The sequence below is a fragment of the Lucilia sericata genome, unplaced genomic scaffold (genome assembly GCF_015586225.1).
Source record: "Lucilia sericata isolate MDLA Ls3-8-SP2 unplaced genomic scaffold, ASM1558622v1 Contig000796F_arrow, whole genome shotgun sequence".
Classification (NCBI taxonomy): Eukaryota; Metazoa; Arthropoda; class Insecta; order Diptera; family Calliphoridae; genus Lucilia; species Lucilia sericata.
In genome coordinates, this window is record NW_023994788.1 from 18,094 (window position 1) to 43,731 (window position 25,638).

The 25,638-nt window shown below is 25.5% G+C and overlaps 1 protein-coding gene across 6 annotated transcripts in view; it reads left to right on the top strand.

Annotated features, from left to right (window-relative positions):
- LOC119608124 (bromodomain-containing protein DDB_G0280777) overlaps window positions 1–25,638 on the top strand; it is an 88,596-nt gene that overhangs the window by 8,758 nt on the left and 54,200 nt on the right. For 3 of the 6 annotated variants that reach the window (XM_037962390.1, XM_037962391.1, XM_037962392.1), the window contains exon 2: window positions 16,295–16,875. In XM_037962390.1, the coding sequence (XP_037818318.1) occupies window positions 16,651–16,875 (225 nt within the window). In that variant the 5' untranslated portion in view covers window positions 16,295–16,650. Of the gene's footprint in view, window positions 1–16,294; window positions 16,876–18,906; window positions 18,974–25,638 lie in introns of those variants that run through there. The other 3 variants (XM_037962393.1, XM_037962395.1, XM_037962396.1) reach the window with 1 other exon arrangement.

Sequence of the window (25,638 nt, forward strand, 5' to 3'; positions counted from 1 at the left end):
CTTTTATAACTTTTATAACTTTTATAACTTTATAACTTTTATAACTTTATAACTTTTATAACTTCTATAACTTGAAAATTTCAGAGTATTTTATTAAATAAATCAGTAAGTTATCCAACTTTGCCAATAAATTGTTAGTCGGTATTTGGCAAAAGATAATTTGTTTTAAAAATTATTAAAAAATAATTATCTTTTCTTCAATTTAATAATTAATAAACATCAAACACTTTTATTGCTATAAAAAAACTATTATTCAAATATTAAAATTTTCCAAAATCCTAACATCGTGTTTGGAATATTTAATTTCAAAATTAAGCAAAAACGCTCAGAAATTGAAGACAGCTGAAATATTTATATTACTCAAATCAAAGGTTTAACTTCAAAATTGTTAAGTATTTCTTTTTTTTTTCGAGTTCAGTCACCACTTTCCGTATTAAGGCTAAATTCAATAATTATTTTTTATTTATGATAAGTTTGAGTGTTGTGCGTATGTTATTGTTGTTGAGGTTGTCATAGTTTTATTAGCAATTAACTCATAATCCCTTAAAAAAAAAACAAAACATAAACCATATGCAACAACTACAACAACAACGTTTTTTTCATAAAAATTTGAAATAATGTATAATTTTTTTCTTGTTTAATGTTTTGTTATGGCTTTTAACTATTTGAGTTTTTAAATCATATTTTAGTTTTTATCCAGACTTTGTTGTCACAACAGGTGAATTTCTACAGACAATTTGAATTCGGTGTTTTTTTTTTTAATTTTTTATTAATTTTTTGTTGTTTTTTGTTTTGTTAATGATAATCTATGTTGACCGGAAACTCAATGTTGTAGTTGTTGTTTTGTGGTGTGTATTTTTATGTTTTTTTTTTAAATGTTTAGAATCACCGGAGTTTAAATTACTTAATACTTGTATATTGTTTGAAAAAAATAATCGGGGAAAAAACATAAAAAACTCAGTTTTGAAACGGAAGTGAATTTAATGGTTGGTTGTGTCAATAAATTTGAAAAAAGGCAAGAGTTTTTTTGAAAAAAAAAAATAAAAATTCAAGTGTTTATTGAATTTAAATAAAAAATTTTATGAAAAAATTATTCTATTTAAATTAAAAAAATTTTAAATTTAAAAAAATAAATCTAAAAATTAAAAAATTTTAATAAATTCAAATATTAAAACAAAATATAAAATTTTTTCTAAAAAGTGCTTTAAAATTTTATTAAAAAAAGGTATAAATATTTAATTATTTAAAATTTACACAGAATTTTAACAAAAAACTATTTCAAATAAAACTTTTAAACAGAAAAGTTGTAGTCGGTTTTATGTTATGACATAATTTTAACATAAATGTGAGCATTAACTAGGTTAAATTCTTAATAATAATTTGGTTATGAACTTTTGTATACAAATATAAATATGTCTTCATAAATTTCTGAACTAATATAAAAATGTCCTGATTTAATTTTTATTTTTTTTAAAGAAAATTTCGTATTTTGTAAAATTTATGGCTTAACATAAAAATGTCTTGACATAAATATGTCATATTATATTTTAAAAACTTTTTATGGTGATTAGGTTTTATGTTAAAAAAAGTTGCTGTTAGTATGTTTAGACTAAATTATGTTCTGACATATTTTTGATAAATTTAAGGCTTAACATAATTATGTCTTAACATTAAAATGTCTTGACACTAATATGTCATATCATATTTTTAAACATTTATATGTTAGTTGAGTTTTATATTAAAAATAGTTTGGCATAAATATGTTTGGACTAAATTATGTTTTGACAAAAATATGTCTTGACAAAATTTTTTCTTAACATAAATAAAATTTAAACGAAATCTTTAAAATTCTAATTGAAAATTTTTTTAAGAGAAGTTTTGATAAAAAATCAAATCTATTTAGTTTTTATAGAAAAATTATTTAACACTAATATGTATGTCTTGACATAATTTTGTTTTAACAAAATCATATTGTTTTTTAATTTTTAAATTAAAATGACGTATTTTAAATAAGATAATCAGAAAAATGTCTTAACATATTTTCTTATATTTTTTAGATAAAAATTTGATTGGAAATATGTTAATAAGGAAATGTCATAACATACTTATATCTTAACATTAATTTATGCATCTTGACATAAATATGTCATGTCATAAATATTATTATTTTTATAATTTTTCATGTTGCCGTAGTTTTTAGGAATACGGCTTTTTAATTATGGCTTAACATAAATTTATATTGACATAATTTTGTTTTGACATAAATATGTCTTGACATAATGTCTTATTTCAGATTTCGAAATTATTTAAACTTTTTAATAAAATTAATTATTTAAAAAAAATTCATAACATAATTATGTCTTGACATTAAAATGTCTTGATATAAATATGTTTGGACAAACATTTTAATTTTTTTGGTTTTTCTTGAGTATTTTTTCTTTAAACTTTTTAATAAAATTAATTATAAAAAAAATTCATAACATAATTATGTCTTGACATTAAAATGTCTTGATATAAATATGCTTGAATAAGAATTTTCACATTTTGTGTTTTTCTTGAGTATTTTTTTTATTAAACTTTTTAATAAAATTAATTATTTAAAAAAAAATCCGTAACATAATTATGTCTTAACAATAAAACGTCTTGATATAAATATGTTTGAACAATATTTTTTAAATTTATTTATTTTTCTTGTGTCTTGTGTTTTTACAATAAAAAAGATGATGATTTAAAATAAATTTGTCTGAATAATATATTCTTTTTGTCATAAAAATGTCTTGACATTATTTACAGGAACAAAAATTTCAATTATTTAATTATAATTTTTATTTTTGAAAAAAATAATATATTGACATTTATATATGTTTCATAACATAAAATTTCACATTATTTAGTTTGAAATGTGATTTGCATTTTTATATAATAAAAACATTTATGTCTTGACATAAAATTTTCTTAAAAATGTTTTAATAATTATGAATTTTTAATATCTTTACTATGGCTAAACATTAACATGTCTTGAAATAAATATATCATCAAGGACTTCTTTTGTTTTTTAGATTTAATAGTTAACTTATTTAATTTATGCTTAACATAAATATGTCTTGACATAATCTTTTTATTTCATATGTCATAATATAAATATTTTTTTGCTTAAAATGTATGTTTTAATTACATTTTATTAAATAAATTTTTAAAAAATATGTTTGTGTTGACATAATTATGTCTTGACATATTTATGTCATAACAAAATTTTTTAAATTGTCTTAAAATTACCTAAGTTTTTAACAAAATATCTTACAAAATTCTTCTTCAAAATCTTGATACAATTTCACCATTTCTATTTGTTTTACGCTTAATTTTGAAATTCCGAACAGAATTTTTTTTTTTCAAACCAAAACTTTTTCAACTCCACTTTAAGGCAATCTTAGTTCATGACTTTTCAATACATCCATCATAAATCTTTTGAAATGACATGTCAGTTTACCAATCGAAAAAAAAAACAAAAGCAAAACTTAAATTCCAATTAGTCAACGGAAATTAAGTAATTTTTCAGCTAGATGCTAGAAAAAAACAACAATACAAAAATAACGAAATAACTGAAACTTGTACTCTAATTTAAACATTGCAAGTGATCTATCAAATGAGCTGAAAAAAAAAACAATTTTTTTTTTTCTTTCTGTTAGCGTTTTAAATTTAAAATGAAGCCATAAAGTTTTTAGAAGCAAAATAAAACTTGATTTTATTTCCATTTGATTTTATTTAATGCTGCAGCACATGTGACGTTTCAAACTCTATGATTTTCAGAGCAATTTATTTTTTGTCGTGTAGCTGCTGTTGTAGGTTTCTAATGTGTTTCGGTTTTTTGTTTTTTTTTTGTTCGTCTAAAGTGTTGCGTGTTTTTTATTTTGTTGATATTAAAAAACCAAAAAAAAGTTGTTGCAGATTGATCTGTTTTTAATTTATTTTAAAGAAATAATATATTGTTTAAAAATTGTGGTTTTAAGAATGAAATGCATCTATGATATTGCAGGGCTGGGTAGTGGTAGTGTAAGGCACCTGGTGTAAATGTTGATTTAGCAATAAAATAGCAGTTAATGTGGTTTAACTAATTAAATTAGGTTGAAAATTTATGCAATAGTTAAAAGCTATTTGATCATATTTGTCATTATCATTAGCAAAATTATCATTAACGTTCACATAATTATGTCTTCTGATGTTTTTTTAATTTATGTTAAAATAATTGATATTCTCATACGTTTTTTAATTAAAAAATATGTCTTAACATTTTTATGTCTTGACATATTTATCTCATAACATGAATTTTTAATTTTATTGTATAAACATTTCCTGTACACAATAAAACATTTAGCTGAAATTTTTTTAAATTTTCTTTTATGTCTTGACATTTTATGTCAGAAAGTTAATATTTTCTTATAACATTATTTTAAAAATTAATTTTCAAACTTTAAACTATTTATTTAAACATAAAATTTTTAAATAATTTTATTTTATGTCTTGACATGTAAATTCTATTTTTAAAATGTTTGTTTTGACATAAAAATATCTAGACATAATTTTATGACAATTAATTTGAACGTTCTCTATTACTATTATTTATTTAATTTTTTCCAAAATTTCAAATTTTCCTTTATGTCTTGATATATCAATGTCTTAATATAAGTTATGTCTTGACATAATTATGTTTTGCTGTTAAATTTTTTTCAACTATTTTTGAAATTTTAACTAGTTTCGAGGGTTTTTTAAGTAGCTTATGCCTTGACATAAATATATCTTAATATAATTTTGTCTTGACATAAATATGTTTAATTCAAAATCTTGCTATTTTTTCTATTTACCTAAATTTATACATAAAGTTAAAATTTTAATATATGTCTTGATATGTTATGTCAGCTTTTCTGAATTATATCTTGACATAAAAATTACTTGATATAATTTTATATATATTTAATATAAACCCTTGATATTATACTTAAATTTACAATAAAATATTGTAATAACAATTTATGGTTTGACATATTTATGTCATAACATAAATCATGCCTTGACATTATTACGTCTTGAAAATTAGTTTGCAATTTTAAAATTGTTTAACTTCTTATGAAGTTTGAAGTAATTTCGAGTGTTTTTTCAACTTCCTCATGTGTTGACATAAATATGTCTTAACAAATTTCTATTTGCAAAATCGAAGGTTTTAAAATTATAATTATAAAATACTTTTATATCATGACATATTTATATATGTCCTTACAAGTGTTATCTTAATTATTTCTCATCATTTTTATGTCATAACAAAAATTATGTCTTGATATAATTTTTATTTTTTTTAATTTTTGACGTTTCTGAACATTTTATGAAATTTTTGTACATTTTAATTTGTTCATGTCTTAACATAAATATATTTTAAAATAATTTTGTCTTGACATAAATATGTCTTAGGCAAATTTTTGACGTTTCTCACTTTTATGAATTTTTTCTTGACATAAATATGTCTTGGCAAATTTTTGACGTTTCTCACTTTTATGAAGTTTTTAGTAATTTTTAATTTTTTCATGTTTTGATATAAATATATGTTAACATATTTTTGTCTTGCCATAAATATGTCATAGGCGAATTTTTGAAAAATTTAACTTTTTAAATTTTAAATTTATAACTTATCTATGTTATAGCATATGTTATGTCATAACATACATACATCATTGTATTAATGTCATAAAATTTTTATGTCAAAACAAAAATTATGTCTTGATATAATCGTAAATTTTTACATTTGTGACATATCTTAACTTTTTATGAAATTTTTAGTACATTTTAATTTTCTCATGTCTTAACATAATTTTGTCTTGACATAAATATGTCTTATGCGAATTTTTGACAAATTTAACTTTTTTACATAGAAATTTTATTTTTTTTTATTTATATCATGAAATATGTTATGTCTTGACATAATCTTGTTAATTTTTTAAGATTTTAAATGTTTCTTAACTTTTTATCAAGTTCTTTTTGTATTATTTACTTTGTCTTGACATAATTAACATAATTCTTAATACGTTCATACAATAAGTTACATTTTTGCCTTTAAGTTTTCTCTCCTCTGTTTCGTTTCTTAACCATTTATTAGTGTTAATTTCTGCTTAATATTTATATAAAAACGTTTTTTTAATCAAAATGACTTTACATGTTAAAGCTTTTTGTTAAAATGTCTACGAATTGTTGTGATCTTTATTTCTGTGAGATCTTTTGATTGTACGTACAGTCGCATACAAAATGTCAGATGGTTTGATGATTTTCATTTACATTCTGTTGATTATACATGTTTATTGTAAATATTTATAATAATGTTGCACATTTCGTTTTGTTGTTCTTGTAAACATTTGTGTATTCCTCTTTGTCTTGGTGATCAAAACATATTTGTTGTAATAATTTTTTTCCGGTCGTTTAGTTGATAATTTTGTGGTTTTTCTTTTGACTTTGAATTTTACTTCATGGTGATGATGATGAAAAAAAAGATCCTTTCATACGTAGAGGAAGAGTAATATGAACAAATGAAAAATAAATAACAACCACAAAATTTAATTAAAAATTATATTTGGAAAATATTAACAAAATATGTTTAAGAAAAACAGGAAGTTCTTATACAAAAAAAGCCTGGGAAAATGTGGTAAATCTTAAAAAAGACTTTTCATGTTATAACATAAAGCCTAAAAAGAATATCTTTACAAAATTTTGTCATAACATTATACATATTCTAAATTTATTGAAAATGTTCTTTTCAATTCTTGTTTAGTTTTAAACAGTTTAGTCATAATTTAATATTTTTACATAAAATTTTTAAACCTTTGTAACTTTTATCAAGTTATAAAAACTTTTTTATTATCACAATTAATAACATTGAAATTATGCTAAAATTTTTATTATGCCATTTTTTATAATACTGTTAAAATCAAACCACTTTAAAAAGCTTGTTGATTGCAACACGGATCTGGCCACAAAATATTTGTAAAGTTGAAAGCAGGAATTAAATTAAATAAATGTGAATTTTTTTTAGCCTCAACCTAAATATGTCATTAATAGCAACACCTACGCACAGGAATAATGTAAAAAGATTTAAATACAAATGAATTAATGAAAAGCATAATAAGAAGCAAATAAAACGTTTTCATTTGAAGGCGGAGATATACAGTAAAAGATGAAAAATGAGGGACACTTTTGAAGTTCAAATACTATTTTCTGAAGTCTGGGCAAATTAGTGTCATGACAGAATTATTTATGTCTTGACATAGTTATATTTTATTTTTGAATTTTTTTAATATTTGGAAATTTTTTTATGTCATGACATATTTAATATCTTAACATAACAATTTATGTTTTGACACAAATGTATAAAGCAAAATAAATAATTTAGTTTTTCGTAACGTTATTTGTGTTCTTTATGTGTTGAAATTTTAATGTCTTAACATTGAAATTTTTTATGTTTTAACATAAATTTTGTCTTGACACATATTTAACTGATAAACATATATTAGTCTTTATTCCAATATACTTTTAAGTAATAAAAAATAAAATTTTTTATGTCTTGACATATTAATGTCTTAACATTATAGTTTATGCCTTGAAATTGTTTCTGTCTTAACATAAATTTTGTCTTGACACATATTTAACTGATATAATATATATGTTTATTCCAATAAAAGTTTAAGTAATAAAAAATAAAATTTTTGATGTCTTGACATAAAAGTTTATGTCTTGCCATAAATTTGAACTATATATTTTTATTGCAATTAAAAAAATATGTTGATTTTATTTTTGCAATAACTATTTAGAAATTTTTATGTCTTGACATTTATTAGTGACTTAACATAAAAATTTATGTCTTGACATAAACTTAACATAATATACTTTATATATATATTTTACATTAAAATTATGATATTGTAGTTATTTATAATAGATTTTCTATGTCTTGACATATTTAATATTTTAACATACTATATAATTTCTTGACATGTTCATATTTTGTCTTTTTTTCTTTTTCATACTCTATCTTGACATTTTAAACGCCTTAACATAATAATTTGTAACTTGACATATTTTAATTTTATCATAAATAAATTTATTGTTAGAAAATCTTACAGATTTTTTTTAAATTTTTGAAATTTTTTAAAATATTTCTTGACATAATTTTATCTTGACATATTTTTGTCCTAACATAGTATAAATTGTACATCTATAATTTAGCTATTTTTATAAATTTTTATACATTTTTTAAAATTTATGTCTTGATATAATTTTATTTTGGAATATTTTTTTTGACATATTTATGGTATAACATATTTTCTATTGCTGTAATAATGTCTGGTGAAAATTTTTAGAAATTTCTACCAAAATTAAATATGTTTATAATTTGTGGGCGATTATCACAATTTTATAACTTGACATAAATATGTATATCTAGACATAATTTTATCTTTATATTATTTTTATTTTGAATAAGAACAGGTTATTTTTACTACAAATTGCTAAAAAGGTAAAAAATTTATTGTATGTCTTAACATATTTATGTCAAGACATTCATTTTGTCTTGACATAATTATGTCTGGTAAAATGTTTGCCAATTTCTTCGAAATTTCTAGATAACTATTATTTTAATTGATTTTGTAATGTTTTTCAAAATTTATGTCTTGACATAAATATGTATATCTTGACATAATTTTGTTTTAACTTTATTTTTACAAAATACCAAAAAGTGATGTTTTCTAAAATATTTTTAAAATTTTTGTGTTATGGCTTGACATAAATTTTGTCTTGACATAATTATGTTTGGCAAAAATTTTTAGCAATTTGTGGAAAATTTTTAGAAATTAAATATTATAACTATGTTTAGAAAGTTTTAAAAATTTATGTCTTGACATAAATATATACATATGTATATCATGACATAATTATTTACATATGTATATCATAACATAATTTTATCCTAATTCCATTTTTATAAATATAAACTCGCGATTTTTACTAAAAATTAAAAATTTTTTTTTAAATGTCATGATATATTTTTATACTTATGTCTTGACATAATTATATCTAGTTTAACAATTGTAGCCAATTAAAATTAGTCGAAAATTAATATTTTAACTGTTTTTAGAATAATTTAGAAAATTTATATCTTGACATAAATATGTCATAACAAAATGAAATTAGTCTTGATTAATTTTTATTGCAACTAATGGTACATATTTTCCTCTCAACTGTTTTAAACTCATAATATTAAAATCTTTTTTGTTAAGACACAGCTAAACGTGTCATTTACATAAATATAAAACTTTTTGATCTAAATATGTCAGTTTAAGAGTTTCCACCAACTAAATGACTAACGAATTTTTTTATTTTACAATGTTAAATGACAATTAAATTCTCCTGTGTAAAAATTAAAAGACTTTCATTGATTTTTATCTCATGATTTATTTTTTGAATGAAAAATCATAAATTTAAAAAAAAATCAATTTCATGTAAAAAAAAGTGAAAGAATTACTTTATTTTGTTATTTAGTGGTTTAATTTGATGGTTGGCTGAGTTTCTTCTCAAAATGTGACGCTTGTGGTTTAGAGTGTCAGTAAACCAAATGTGAAAAAAAAATCCCAAAATGAAGGTGTCATGCTGTTAATGACATTTAAATTGTCAAAAATGTTAAGAAAATGAAAATAAATAGAGAAAACAAAATCATGACATGACATAACGAAAACATAATTCAAAAAACATAGTGAATTTAGAAATTGGTTTAGGTTTTGAGCAAAAAGGAAAAAAAGAGTCAAATGTAAATGAGATTTTATGTAAATTACTATTTCTTGTAAATAGTAAATTGTGTTACATTTTATTGTAATTCGTTGCTGTTTTTTGTTTTGTAATTATGTTTGACAAGTGTACATGAAGTAAATGACTTAATAGGGACTAATATCACGTTTTGTATTCAATTATGTTGTATTTTATTCCTCAAAAACAGGGAATTAATGTCTGAAATGGGTGAAAGTAAAATCAGAGTAGAGGGATTAATTTGAAAATTGAAATCATTTGTAAAAAGAGACTTTTTTCTAAATTAAAATTGTGTTGAATCAACAATTTTCATAAAATTAAGTGAAATAAGTAGTTTAAGTAGACTAGACTAAAAGCTACACTATACACTAGACTATAGATTAGACTTAACTATAGACTAGACTATTTTATTGACTATGCTATAGACCAAACTATAGACTCGACTGTAGACTAAACTATAGACTAGACTGTATATTAGACTTAACTATAGACTAGACTATAGATTAGACTATAGACTAGACTATTGACTAGACCAATAGACTAGACTATAGACTACACTTTAGACTAGACCATAGACTGGACTATAGAATAGACTAGACTATAGACTAGACTATAGACTAGACTATAGACTAGACTAGATTATAGACTAGACTATAGACTAGACTATAGACTAGACTATAGACTAGACTATAGACTAGACTATAGACTAGACTATAGACTAGACTATAGACTAGACTATAGACTAGACTATAGACTAGACTATAGACTAGACTATAGACTAGACTATAGACTAGACTATAGACTAGACTATAGACTAGACTATAGACTAGACTATCGACTAGACTATAGACTAGACTATAGACTAGACTATAGACTAGACTATAGACTAGACTATAGACTAGACTATAGACTAGACTATAGACTAGACTATAGACTAGACTATAGACTAGGACTATAGACTAGACTATAGACTAGACTATAGACTAGACTATAGACCTAGACTATAGACTAGACTATAGACTAGACTATAGACTAGACTATAGACTAGACTATAGACTAGACTATAGACTAGACTATAGACTAGACTATAGACTAGACTATAGACTAGACTATAGACTAGACTATAGACTAGACTATAGACTAGACTATAGACTAGACTAGACTAGACTATAGACTAGACTATAGACTAGACTATAGACTAAGACTAGACTATAGACTAGACTATAGACTAGACTATAGACTAGACTATAGACTAGACTATAGACTAGACTATAGACTAGACTATAGACTAGACTATAGACTAGACTATAGACTAGACTATAGACTAGACTATAGACTAGACTATACACTAGACTATAGACTAGACTATAGACTAGACTATAGACTAGACTATAGACTAGACTATACACTAGACTATAGACTAGACTATAGACTAGACTATAGACTAGACTATAGACTAGACTATACACTAGACTATACACTAGACTATAGACTAGACTATAGACTAGACTATAGACTAGACTATAGACTAGACTATAGACTAGACTATAGACTAGACTATAGACTAGACTATAGACTAGACTATAGACTAGACTATAGACTAGACTATAGACTAGACTATAGACTAGACTATAGACTAGACTATAGACTAGACTATAGACTAGACTATAGACTAGACTATAGACTAGACTATAGACTAGACTATAGACTAGACTATAGACTAGACTATAGACTAGACTATAGACTAGACTATAGACTAGACTATAGACTAGACTATAGACTAGACTATAGACTAGACTATAGACTAGACTATAGACTAGACTATAGACTAGACTATAGACTAGACTATAGACTAGACTATAGACTAGACTATAGACTAGACTATAGACTAGACTATAGACTAGACTATAGACTAGACTATAGACTAGACTATAGACTAGACTATAGACTAGACTATAGACTAGACTATAGACTAGACTATAGACTAGACTATAGACTAGACTATAGACTAGACTATAGACTAGACTATAGACTAGACTATAGACTAGACTATAGACTAGACTATAGACTAGAATATAGATTAGACTAGACTATAGACTAGACTATAGACTAGAATATAGATTAGACTAGACTATAGACTAGACTATAGACTAGAATATAGATTAGACTAGACTATAGACTAGACTATAGACTACATTATAGACTAGACTATAGACTAGACTATAGACTAGACTAAGCTTGAAAGGAGAGTGATTTTTTTGAAAACAACTTTTTATGCGTTAATTTTCCTGGCTTAATCCGACTTCGAGCAGGTGCAGAGGTTAGGCTCCACATTGTCGTACATTTAAAATTTACATAGAATTTTAATAAATTATAAACAACTTTAGGAAACAGCTGCTTGGAAAAAAGTAGTTTTTCAACCATAAACAACTTAAAGTAATTAATAATTAATTAATAATTGTTAATAGTTAACACTTTTAACACACATACATAAGTACAGGGGCACTTTAAAGGCAACAACAACAATAAAGTAAAGAAAAAACTTAACAAGCCGGATAGCAATACTACTCCGATTAGTAAAGTATCACTTAAAATATGGAGGACACTTAGAAGATAAATTTTACTTTAATAAATATTTCAATTAACATTTTTTCTCTCTCTTTGACTTGCAATAAATAAAATTTCTAGAAAAAAGACAGACAGACAGACATTCATCACAAATTTTCTTAAGTTGCAGTAGACCAATTGAACTCTATAGTTCAGTTTTAAATGAGAATTGTTGGATGGGGCGATTACAGCTTGTGCTGTAATAAAAAGGGAAGATACCCCTCTCTTTTAGACTCTTAAAGATCCATTAAAAGATGTTAATGCTGCTGGCTCTGCTGGCATCAAGTATGTGGAACATTTCTACTTTTTTCTTGAAAAAACAAAAAAATTAACTTTAAGTGACCCTTTTTATTATTGTTGTTCTTGGCTGTCGTTTTCTCTACTTTAATTTGCAAAAAAAAAAAACAAGAAACATCTAAGAAACTCTACTTAAAAACTAGCTTCTTTTTTTACAGCAATTCAAATAATGTTGCAAGTTTTTTTTTTTTTGCATCACAAAACAAAACGATGTCAACTGTTGAGGCTGCCTTTGCTGCATTAAAAAAAAACAATATGTGTTATTTTTTCGCAGATAAACTCTGCCATAAAAATAAAAGCTACAAAGTGCAAAAAATTGTCATGCAACTTAAATAAATATAAAAGAATTTTAAATTAACAATAGAGTTTTTAGAAGATGAGCAGGTCTGTTGCAAGTTTAGTTTAGGTCAGTTTTTTTTTTCGTTTAGACAAACAATTGGGCTTTTATGCCTCGCAGAAAATAGAGGATTCTTTTGGATTATATACAGATTCAAAAGGAATTTGTTTTAAAGGATTAAGGCCATAAAGTAGTGAAAAATATTTAGATTTCACTTCAAAAGGATTTGGGTTAAAATAAACAAAGTTTAACAAGCAAATGGTACTAATTTTTGGTAAAATTATGTCATGACATAATATAAAAGAAGAAAATTACATATTACAAAACAACAAAAGTTATTATTTTATCAAAAAAAAAATATAAAATAAAAATGTATGTCTTGACATAAATATTTTTGTCATGACATAAATTTTTTTATGTTAAAAAATATTGACAAATGTTACTATATATAAAATTATACCCTAAAAATTATGTTTATGTCATGACATAATTATGTCATAACAGAAAAATGTCGATAACAAATTTTGTACTTATACAACGTTATATATATTTATGTCAAGACATATGACATATTAAGATAAAAAAATATAAATAAATCCTTATTTAATAAAAGTTTGAAAAAATTATGTCTTGCTACAAGACATGCCATGCCATAATAATTTATCGAAAAATTTAAATTTAACACAAAATTTCAAATTTAAATTAGTTTAACATTTTAATATAAAATGACATTTGTCATGACTTGAAACATAAATATACTAATGCCATGCTATGAGACGTAAATATGTTAAGGCATAAATATGTCTTGATCAAAGTTTAATTTAAAATACAATTTTATTAACAGAAGTAATAAAAAATATATTTCCTAAAAAAATTATGTCAAGCTACAGGATATATGTAACTTTCGAAAAGATATGTCATGCTACAAGACATATTTATGTCATGTCATAAAAATTTATCAAAAAATTTAAATTTAGCACAAAATTTTAAATTCAAATTAGTTTAACATTTTAATATAAAATGTCATTTGTTATGACTTAAAACATAAATATGCTAATGTCATGCTATGAGACATAAATATATTAATAGCGTGACATAAGACATATGCCTTGATCAAAGTTTAATTTAAAATACAAGTTTATTAACAGAAATAATAAAAAATATATTACCCATAAAAATTATGTCAAAGTAAAGGACATTTTTATGTCATGCCATAAATTGAAACTTGAATTTTCACTAAAAATAAACTAATTTTTAATGAGATAATTCACAGTTTTTAACGAAAAACCTCATTTTCACTAAAAATTCACATTATTACCTAAAAATCACTTTTGGACTGCAAAAATTCACTTTTCCACTTAAAATTTATAATTTCACTGAAAAATCATATTTTCACTAATAATTCATAATTTCAAATAAAATTCATCATTTCAATGAAAATTCATCATTTCACTGAAATTTCATAATTTCACAGAAAATTCATCATTTCACTGAAAATTCATCATTTCACTGAAATTTCATATTTTCACTTAAAATTCATTTTTCAATAAAATTCCACTTTTTTACTGAAAGTTTACATTTCACTAAGAATTCACTTTTTTGCTTAAAATTCAGTTTGTGACTGAAAATTCATCAAAAATTCATAATTTCACTGAAAATGTTTATTCTTAATGGAAATTAATATTTAACTAAAAATTCATTTTTCAATAAAATTCCACTTTTTTATTGAAAATTTACATTTCACTAAGAATTCACTTTTTTACTTAAAATTCAGTTTTTGACTGAAAATTCATCAGAAGTTCACTTTTCCACTGAAAATTCATATTTTCTTATTCTATTCTCATTTTTACTAAAAATTCACTTTTTCACTAAAAATTCGCTCTTTCACCAAAAATTCACTTTTTTACTAAAAATTTTTTTTTTCAACATAAATTCACTTCAAACCGAAATTTCACACATATTCACCGAAAAATAACTTTTTCACCGAAAATTTCGCCGGAATTTCACTTTTTTGTTAAAAATCTAATTTTCATTTTTTTTACTAAAAAATTAATTTCACTTAAAAATTCTCTTTTTCACTAAAAAATACACATTTTTACCAAAAATTCACAAATACTCACCGAAAATTTCACTTTTTTGTTAAAAATCTAATTTTCACTTTTTCACTAAAAAAAAAACTTTATTATATTCTCGTTTTCACTTAAAATTCTCTATTTCACTTAAAATTCACTTTTTCACTAAAAATTCACATTTTCCCCAAAAATTCACTTTTTCACCAAAATTTTATTTTTCACCAAAAATTCACACATATTCACCAAGAAATAAGTTTTTTCACCGAAAATTTTGCTGAAATTTCTCTTTTTCATTAAAAATCTAATTTTCATTTTTTCACTCAAAAATTCTTTTTATATTTTCATTTTCACTTAAAATTCACTTTTTCACTAAAAATTCACTTTTTTTACAAAAAAATCACATTTTCACCAAAAATTTTATTTATCACCATAAATGTACTTTTCTCCAAAAATTCACACATATTCACCAAAAAATAACTTTTTCACCGAAAATTTCGCTGAAATTTCACTTATTATTAAAAATTTAATTTTCACTTTTTCACTAAAAAATTCTTTTTATATTCTCATTTTCACTTAAAATTCACTTTTTCACTAAAAAATCACATTTTCACCAATAAATTTATTTATCACCATAAATTCACTTTTCACCAAAAATTCACACATATTCACCAAAAAATAACCTTTTCACCAAAAATTTCGTTGAAATTTTAGTTTTTTATTTAAAAGCTAATTTATAACTGAAAATTTACAATTTAACCAAAAAATTAAATTTCTTTCTTTAATTAACAAAATTTCGAAGTTTGTTTTTAAAATCTGACTTCAAAATTAGTCACCATTTTATTGAATTAAATCCGCCTCTATTTTAGTAATTCTAACACTAAATTTTTATAAAAATTTTTGTAGGCTTTAAAATGCTTTTCAATATTTAACACCTTTTTTATTGGAAAACGCACATAAATTCCTACGCCCACAACATAAAACATGAAACTTTAACCCGACACCACCAACTTGAAATGACCGTTAAATATTTCATTACAAACAAGAATTATTACTTTATACAGAATCAATACTCAAAAATTAACATATTTATTTTAATGTTTAACAAATTTTTTATTAAAAAAAAAACTTTTATTTTATTATTTAATTACAGATACTGGACAACAAATTGATGCCCCATAAAATACCAAACACTTTTAGAAAATAAAAAAAAGAAAAGAAATGTGTGGGTAACTTCCCTCCAATTTGATTTGAAAATTTACAAAGAAAAACAAATTGATGAAATGTCATCATAATATTATCAAATATTTTTTTTTAATAATGTTGAACAAATTTCAATCACATTTTTACTACGAAATCCGTACCAAAGTTTATTTTTAACGAAAGAATAAAACGCAAAAAAACAACGAATTTATTTTAGAAGCTGTTTTTAAAAAGAAAAAAAAATTATTGATTAATTTTTTTTTTAAATAAAATAAAAATTATTGAATAAAATCACAGGCATTTGAAATGCCTACAGAATGTGAGCGAAGTTCTACTTCGCCAGCCACAACAACAATAACAAATAATTCAGCAGAATTAAAGGATAATTTAAATGAAGATTCAGCAGCAGCAGCTCAACAACAACAACAACAACAACATTCAGCAATGATGGATAACAGCGATAATATGTCAACTTCACAGACCTCTACTACTTCGAATGGCAGTAGTAGTTGTAATGGTGGTAGAAAAACGGTAAGTTCTTTAAAAGTTTCCTTAAAAAAACTTAATTATTTAAAAAAAATATTCTAATATTTAAACAAATTTCCCCTTCAATTAACTAAAATCTCTCTCTATTTTTAATTCTAAAAGCTGTTTAAGTGCTAATTACCCAAAGGTTTTAACTCTGCAATTATCACTTTAAAAACGCTTAAACAAATATTTAACTAACAACAATATTTAATTGTTGTTAAATTTATGCCAAACCATATATTCTTCTTTTTGTTTGTATATATAATATTTTTGTTGTTGCCCCAAATGGCCTATTGCTGTTCTTGTTAATGGGTTAAATAAAAGAGAGAAAGTACTTTTTGTTTTTGTACATGTTGCCACTCATTGTCAAGTAGAAAATATGAAAAATGTTTATAAACATTTTCTATTTTTGTTTTTGTGTTTTTGCCATAAACACTTAAAAAGTCAATAAACTAAACAATATAAAATACATAAATAAAAAAAGAAGAAGAAATAAAATGTTTAGAAAATCTAGTAATAGAACCTCTTTAAGTACAACAACAACAACAAAAATAAATATTATTAAAAACAATGCAAATAACAGTAATTTTAAAAAAGAGAAAGATACTACATATATGCTAAACTATAGACTTTAGACAAGATTTTAGTTCAGACCATACAATAGACTATAGCCCTGAAAATATAAAAGGCTATAGTCCTAACTGAACTATAGTATAGGCAAATCCACTGTAGTATAGGCAAATCCATAGTGTGGACTATAGTTCAGCGCATACAACTGTCAAGACTGCAGACTAGACTATAGTCTAAACTAGTGTAGTAGACTATACAGTAGACTACAGGCTATTGTCCAGGCTATTGAATAGACTATAGACTAGACTATAGTCCAGAATAAAGACTAGACTATAGTCCAAACTATAGGCTAGACTACAGTCCAAACTACAGACTATATTCCAAACTAAAGACTAGACTATAGTCCAAACTATAGACTAGTCTATAGTTCAGACTATAGACTAGCCTATAGTTCAGACTAGTTTACTAGACTATATAGTAGACTATAGTCTGGGCTATAGAATAGGCTATAGACTAGACTATAGTCCAGGCTATTGACTAGACTATAGTCAAAACTATAGACTAGACTATAGTCCTGAATATAGCCTAGACTATAGTCCAAACTATAGATTAGACTTTAGTCCAAACTATAGACTAGACTATAGTCCAAACTATATACTAGACTATAGTCCAAACTATAGACTAGACTATAGTCCAAACTATAGACTAGACTATAGTCCAAACTATAGACTAGACTATAGTCCAAACTATAGACAAGACTATAGACTAGACTATAGAATAGTCTATAGTCCAGACTATAGTCTAAACTAGTGTACTAGACTATATAGTAGACTAGACTATAGTCCTGAATATAGACAAGACTATAGTCCTGAATATAGGCTAGACCAAACCATAGACTAGACTATAGCACAGACTATAGAGTAGCCTATAGCACAGACGATAGACTAGCCTATAGTTCAGACTATAGACTAGCCTATAGTCCAGAGTATAGACTAGAGTAAAGTCCAGAATAAATACTAGCCTATAGACTAGCCTTTAGTCCAGACTATAGACTAGCCTTTAGTCCAGACTATAAGCTAGACTATAGTCCAGACTATAAGCTAGACTATAGTCCAGACTATAAGCTAGACTATAGTCCAGACTATAGGATATTCTATAGTCCAGACTATAGGCTATTCTATAGTCCAGACTATAGGCTATTCTATAGTCCAGACTATAGGCTATTCTATAGTCCAGACTATAGGCTATTCTATAGTCCAGACTATAGGCTATTCTATAGTCCAGACTATAGGCTATTCTATAGTCCAGACTATAGGCTATTCTATAGTCCAGACTATAGGCTATTCTATAGTCCAGACTATAGGCTATTCTATAGTCCAGACTATAGGCTATTCTATAGTCCAGACTATAGGCTATTCTATAGTCCAGACTATAGGCTATTCTATAGTCCAGACTATAGGATAATATGTCAACTTCACAGACCTCTACTACTTCGAATGGCAGTAGTAGTTGTAATGGTGGTAGAAAAACGGTAAGTTCTTTAAAAGTTTTCTTTAAAAAAACTTAATTATTTAATTATTCAAAAAAATATTCTAATAATTAAACAAATTTCCCCTTTAATTAACTTAAATCTCTCTCTATTTTTAATTCTAAAAGCTGTTTAAGTGCTAATTACCCAAAGGTTTTAACTCTGCAATTATCACTTTAAAAACGCTTAAACAAATATTTAACTAACAACAATATTTAATTGTTGTTAAATTTATGCCAAACCATATATTCTTCTTTTTGTTTGTATATATAATATTTTTGTTGTTGCCCCAAATGGCCTATTGCTGTTCTTGTTAATGGGTTAAATAAAAGAGAGAAAGTACTTTTTGTTTTTGTACATGTTGCCACTCATTGTCAAGTAGAAAATATGAAAAATGTTTATAAACATTTTCTATTTTTGTTTTTGTGTTTTTGCCATAAACACTTAAAAAGTCAATAAACTAAACAATATAAAATACATAAATAAAAAAAGAAGAAGAAATAAAATGTTTAGAAAATCTAGTAATAGAACCTCTTTAGGTACAACAACAACAAAAATAAATATTATTAAAAACAATGCAAATAACAGTAATTTTAAAAAAGAGAAAGATACTACATATATGCTAAACTATAGACTTTAGACAAGATTTTAGTCCAGACCATACAATAGACTATAGCCCTGAAAATATAAAAGGCTATAGTCCTAACTGAAATATAGTATAGGCAAATCCACTGTAGTATAGGCAAATCCATAGTGTGGACCATAGTTCAGCGCATACAACAGTCAAGACTACAGACTAGACTATAGTCTAAACTAGTGTAGTAGACTATACAATAGACTATAGTCCAGGCTATTGAATAGACTATAGTCAAAACTATAGATTAGACTATAGACTAGACTATAGTCCAGAATATAGACTAGACTATAGTCCAAACTATAGGCTAGACTATAGTCCAAACTATAGACTAGACTATATTCCAAACTAAAAACTAGACTATAGTCCAAACTATAGACTAGTCTATAGTTCAGACTATAGACTAGCCTATAGTCCAGACTATAGACTAGACTATAGTCTAAACTAGTTTACTAGACTATATAGTAGACTATTGACTAGACTATAGTCAAAACTATAGACTAGACTATAGTCCAAACTATAGAATAGACTATAGTCCAAACTATAGACTAGACTATAGTCCAAACTATACTCTAGACTATAGTCCAGACTATAGACTAGACTATAGCACAGACCATAGAATAGTCTATAGTCCAGACTATAGACTAGACTATAGTCTAAACTAGTGTACTAGACTATATAGTAGAATATAGTCTAGGCTATAGACTATAGTCCAGGCTATTGACTAGACTATAGTCCTGAATATAGACTAGCCTTTAGTCCAGACTATAGACTAGACTAAAGTCTAAACTAGTGTACTAGACTATATAGTAGACTATAGTCTGGGCTATAGACTATAGTCCAGGCTATTGACTAGACTATAGTTCAAACTATAGGCTATACTATAGTCCAAACTATAGACTATAGTCCAGGCTGTAGCACAGACTATAGACTAGCCTATAGTCCAGAATATAGACAAGACTATAGTCCAAACTATAGGCTAAACTATAGTCCAAGTTATAGACTAGACTATAGTCCAGACTATAGACTAGACTATAGTCCAGACTATAGACTAGCCTATATCACAGACGATAGACTAGCCTATAGCACAGACGGTAGACTAGCCTATAGCACAGACGATAGACTAGCCTATAGTCCAGAATATAGACTAGCCTTTAGTGCAGACTATAGACTAGCCTTTAGTCCAGACTATAGACTAGCCTTTAGTGCAGACTATAGACTAGCCTTTAGTCCAGACTATAGACTAGCCTTTAGTCCAGACTATAGACTATGGTCCAGATTATAGACTAGACTATAGTCCAGGCTATAGGCTAGACTATAGACTAGACTATAGTCCAGACTATAAATTAGGCTATATCATAGACTACAGACTAGCCTATAGCACAGACGATAGACTAGCCTATAGTCCAGACTATAGACTAGAATATACTTCTGGCTATAGACTAGACTTTAGTCCAGAGTATAGTCTTGACTATAGTCCAGACTATAGACTAAACTATAATCCAGATTATAGACTAGACTATAATCCAGACTATACTAGACTATAGTCCAGACTATTGGCTAGATTATAGTCCAGACTATAAACTAGATTATAGATTAGACTTTAGTCCAGACTGTAGACTAGCCTTTAGTCCAGACTATAGACAATAGTTTAGAATATTAATATATACATAGTTCAGACTACAGCTTAGGCAATTCTTCAGACTATAGCGTAGACTATAGGCTGTACTGCTGAATATATATATGAGGCTGTAGTGCAGACTATAGACTAGACTATAGTTTAGACTCTAGTCCAGACAATAGACTAGACAATAGTCCAAACTATAGACTGGACTGTAGTCCAGAGTATGGACTAGACTCTTGTCCAAATTATAGACTACTCTTTTCCAGATTACATACTAGACTGTAGTCCAGAAAAGAGTCAAGACTTTAGTCCAGATTTCATTCAAGACTATAGACTAGACTATAGTTCAGACTATAGACAGGACTATAATTTAGACACTAGTATAGACTTTAGTCAATTCTAAATTTTTAATTGTTCAAGTAAAAAAAATTTACCCAAATCATAACCTATAAATGGCTTAAATTAACAATGTTTCAAAGTCTTTTGTAGCGTTTTGTTATTAGCATTTCACCACCCCCAATCCCCTTCAAATACATTTTAATCATAAATGGCGTTTTGTAAAAGCAAACAAATCTGTAAAGGTTATTGGCACCAAAAAGAAAATAAATCAATCAATTTTGTCTCTCTAACATTTATTTAAGCAAAACAAACAGCTGATTTTATGGGGGGAAAAACAAATACCTATAGTGTTCAACAAATATGGTAACACTGAAACTATCATAAAGAGTTACCTTAGTTACTTAAAGAACCTTCATATTGTGACAGCTTTATAGTTTTTTCATATTTCTGCTTTATGTTTAATGTCAATTGTTTAGAAAGAAAAAAATAATATTGAAATTTTTATTGTTATTAGTAGTTTATCGTTATTGTTGTTATTATTTAACTTTGACTTGCCTACTGGTGCCTGCTAGTCCCAAAGACTTTAAGAGGTTTCTTGGGTATTTTTTTCTTATTATTTCATATGCTACATACCTAATTATAGGTACTAGAGGAGGAGAGAAAAAAATTTTATAAAAAATATTGTCTTTAGAAAAAATTTAACGCATTGAGACTGAATCTTATTGAAAGGTATGAAAAAGGGAAGAGAAAAAAAACAAATGTTTGTTTTAAACATTCTCTGTTTGAGGCAAATATGCAGAAGGGTTGAATGTTGTTAAATAGCAATGGTTTTTTAAAATGACTAGATATATGCTGATGATTGCTGATGAGGACGACATAGACATTTCTTCAAACAGTGCGTCGTTGACAATGTCTGTTGGTTAATTTTGAGTTAATGTGGTTTTTTTGTTTGGTCTTGCCAAGAAAACCACTGCTAATGTGAATTTACCTATATATTTGCCCACAATCTTAGATAGGAACAGAGGTTCAAAATAATTTATTAATAAATTTTATAATATTTTACAAAAACTATGAAATGAAAAGTCAGTTTTTAGTTTAGTACTTAAACTCAGTTTAGTTAATTTTAGAAAAAAAGTAATTTCCTAATCAGCTTTGCATTTAAAATCCCATTATTCCTTTGCTATTTAAACTTGTCATTTCATCTCTTGACATTTTAAAATCTTTACTCTATTTTGTCAATTCTAAATGTCACTCTATAATTTCCCTTAACAAAATGTCAATTCAAAATTGATGCTCTTTCGTTATGTTTGCGATTACCATTTCCTTTTCAACCACCCTAAATAATAATACCAGACTGTCACTGTCAGTGTCACTCTTTTACTAAAGACTTAAAGAAATAATTACTTTAAGATTCTGTAAAATTGTCATGCAAGAAAATTTTGCTTATACGTAGCTACCTTTCAAACATATGGTGTGGTATTATTGTTCTTGTCAGCAGCAGCAACTACAATAAAAGCAACAAGAACAACAACAACTAGACTTCCGTCAACATCAAACAGTCATTGACTGCTGCACAGTGGTATAGGAAAAAAAAAGAGGGAAATAATTCGGTAACTTCTAAACGGTTAATCCGATTTTAATGAAATTTGGTATGCACAAAGAGGAGGTGTTGTCGAGTTTAGGTTTTGAATTTGGACCTTATAGGCCAACCAGGGGCCCGGCGGGGGGTCCTCAAATTAGGACACCTCGGCTATGTTAAATTTTTAAAACGATCCTATTTCTTCATTTGAGTTCCGATTTAAAAAAAATTTCGTATATAGAATCTCCTCATCGAGCACTATAAAAAATGTCGTCGTAGCAGTAAATTATCTCTTATAGTTTAGGAGATATTCGCATTTGAATATTAAAATTTTTACCGTCCTTACTTTAGTTTTTTTGATCCAAATATTTCCGATTTTCGCCATTTTTTTTTATTTGCTTAACAACAAGTTTATATACCAAGCAGTGAAAGAATTATGTAAAAATCATGACTGAGTCCAAAGTTATAGGCATTTAAATTTAAAAAATTAAAAAAAGGCGATTTTTTGTCATTTTTTTGGGAAAAAAGTATCTTTTTCTTTTTAAGTTATCTAAAAAGTTTCTAAGAAGATGTATATAGAATTTATACTTTTTGGAAAGCTGACTTTACATAAAGTACGATAAATGAAACAAAACCTAAAAATTTTTGATACCGAGGGGACCAGGTCCATCCAAAAAAACCCTATTTTTTATGGAAAATTAAATTTTGAGCAAAAATTCTCAAATCGCATAGTCGATATCAAATTATAGTGACCTGTTTTATATGACCCAATATGTTCTTAATCATTTTGTAACGGGTTTCGATAACCCCGCCCCTGGTATGGATATAATAGGCAAAAAACTAAAAAATCCCATTTTTGGGATTTTTTAAAACTTTTTTGGGAGTTCCGGGATTTCTAATAAGAAAATTCGAAATTTTGATTTAATTTTGGATTTTAAGTAAAAAAGTCTACCTAACTGTAAAATTTCATCAAAAAATATTCATAAATAAAATTTTTATTGCAATTTGAAAAATTTGTATCTTCGCAAAAACTGAATAAAAAACATTTTTTAATTTTTTTTAAAAAAAGTATTCCGCGAATTTTTTAATTTTCAAAAATTATATACAGTTTTGAAAAATAGACAAAATTACCTTTCCATTGATATATAACATGCCTACCTAATGTTTTTTAAGTGACAAATTAATTAGGGAAAACTCAACATCTTTTAGAAAATTTACCTAGCACTATTATTTTCATCCATATATGTAACAAATTTAAGAGTTAACCTTATGGATGAAAATAATAGTGCTAGGCAAATTTTCTAAAAGATGTTGAGTTTTCCCTAATTAATTTGTCACTTAAAAAACATTAGGTAGGCATGTTATATATCAATGGAAAGGTAATTTTGTCTATTTTTCAAAACTGTATATAATTTTTGAAAATTAAAAAATTCGCGGAATACTTTTTTTAAAAAAAATTAAAAAATGTTTTTTATTCAGTTTTTGCGAAGATACAAATTTTTCAAATTGCAATAAAAATTTTATTTATGAATATTTTTTGATGAAATTTTACAGTTAGGTAGATTTTTTTACTTAAAATCCAAAATTAAATCAAAATTTCGAATTTTCTTATTAGAAATCCCGGAATTCCCAAAAAAGTTTTAAAAAATCCCAAAAATGGGATTTTTTAGTTTTTTGCCTATTATATCCATACCAGGGGCGGGGTTATCGAAACCCGTTACAAAATGATTAAGAACATATTGGGTCATATAAAACAGGTCACTATAATTTGATATCGACTATGCGATTTGAGAATTTTTGCTCAAAATTTAATTTTCCATAAAAAATAGGGTTTTTTTGGATGGACCTGGTCCCCTCGGTATCAAAAATTTTTAGGTTTTGTTTCATTTATCGTACTTTATGTAAAGTCAGCTTTCCAAAAAGTATAAATTCTATATACATCTTCTTAGAAACTTTTTAGATAACTTAAAAAGAAAAAGATACTTTTTTCCCAAAAAAATTACAAAAAATCGCCTTTTTTTAATTTTTTAAATTTAAATGCCTATAACTTTGGACTCAGTCATGATTTTTACATAATTCTTTCACTGCTTGATATATAAACTTGTTGTTAAGCGAATAAAACAAAATGGCGAAAATCGGGAATATTTGGACCTGCTATTATCAAAAAAAACTAAAGTAAGGACGGTAAAAATTTTAAAATTTTAATTTTCAAATGCGAATATCTCCTAAACTATAAGAGATAATTTACTGCTATGACAACATTTTTTATAGTGCTCGATGAGGAGATTCTATATACGAAATTTTTTTTAAATCGGAACTCAAATGAAGAAATAGGATCGTTTTAAAAATTTAACATAGCCGAGGTGTCCTAATTTGATGACCCCCCGCCGGGCCCCTGGTTGGCCTATAAGGTCCAAATTCAAAACCTAAACTCGACAACACCTCCTCTTTGTGCACACCAAATTTCATTAAAATCGGATTAACCGTTTAGA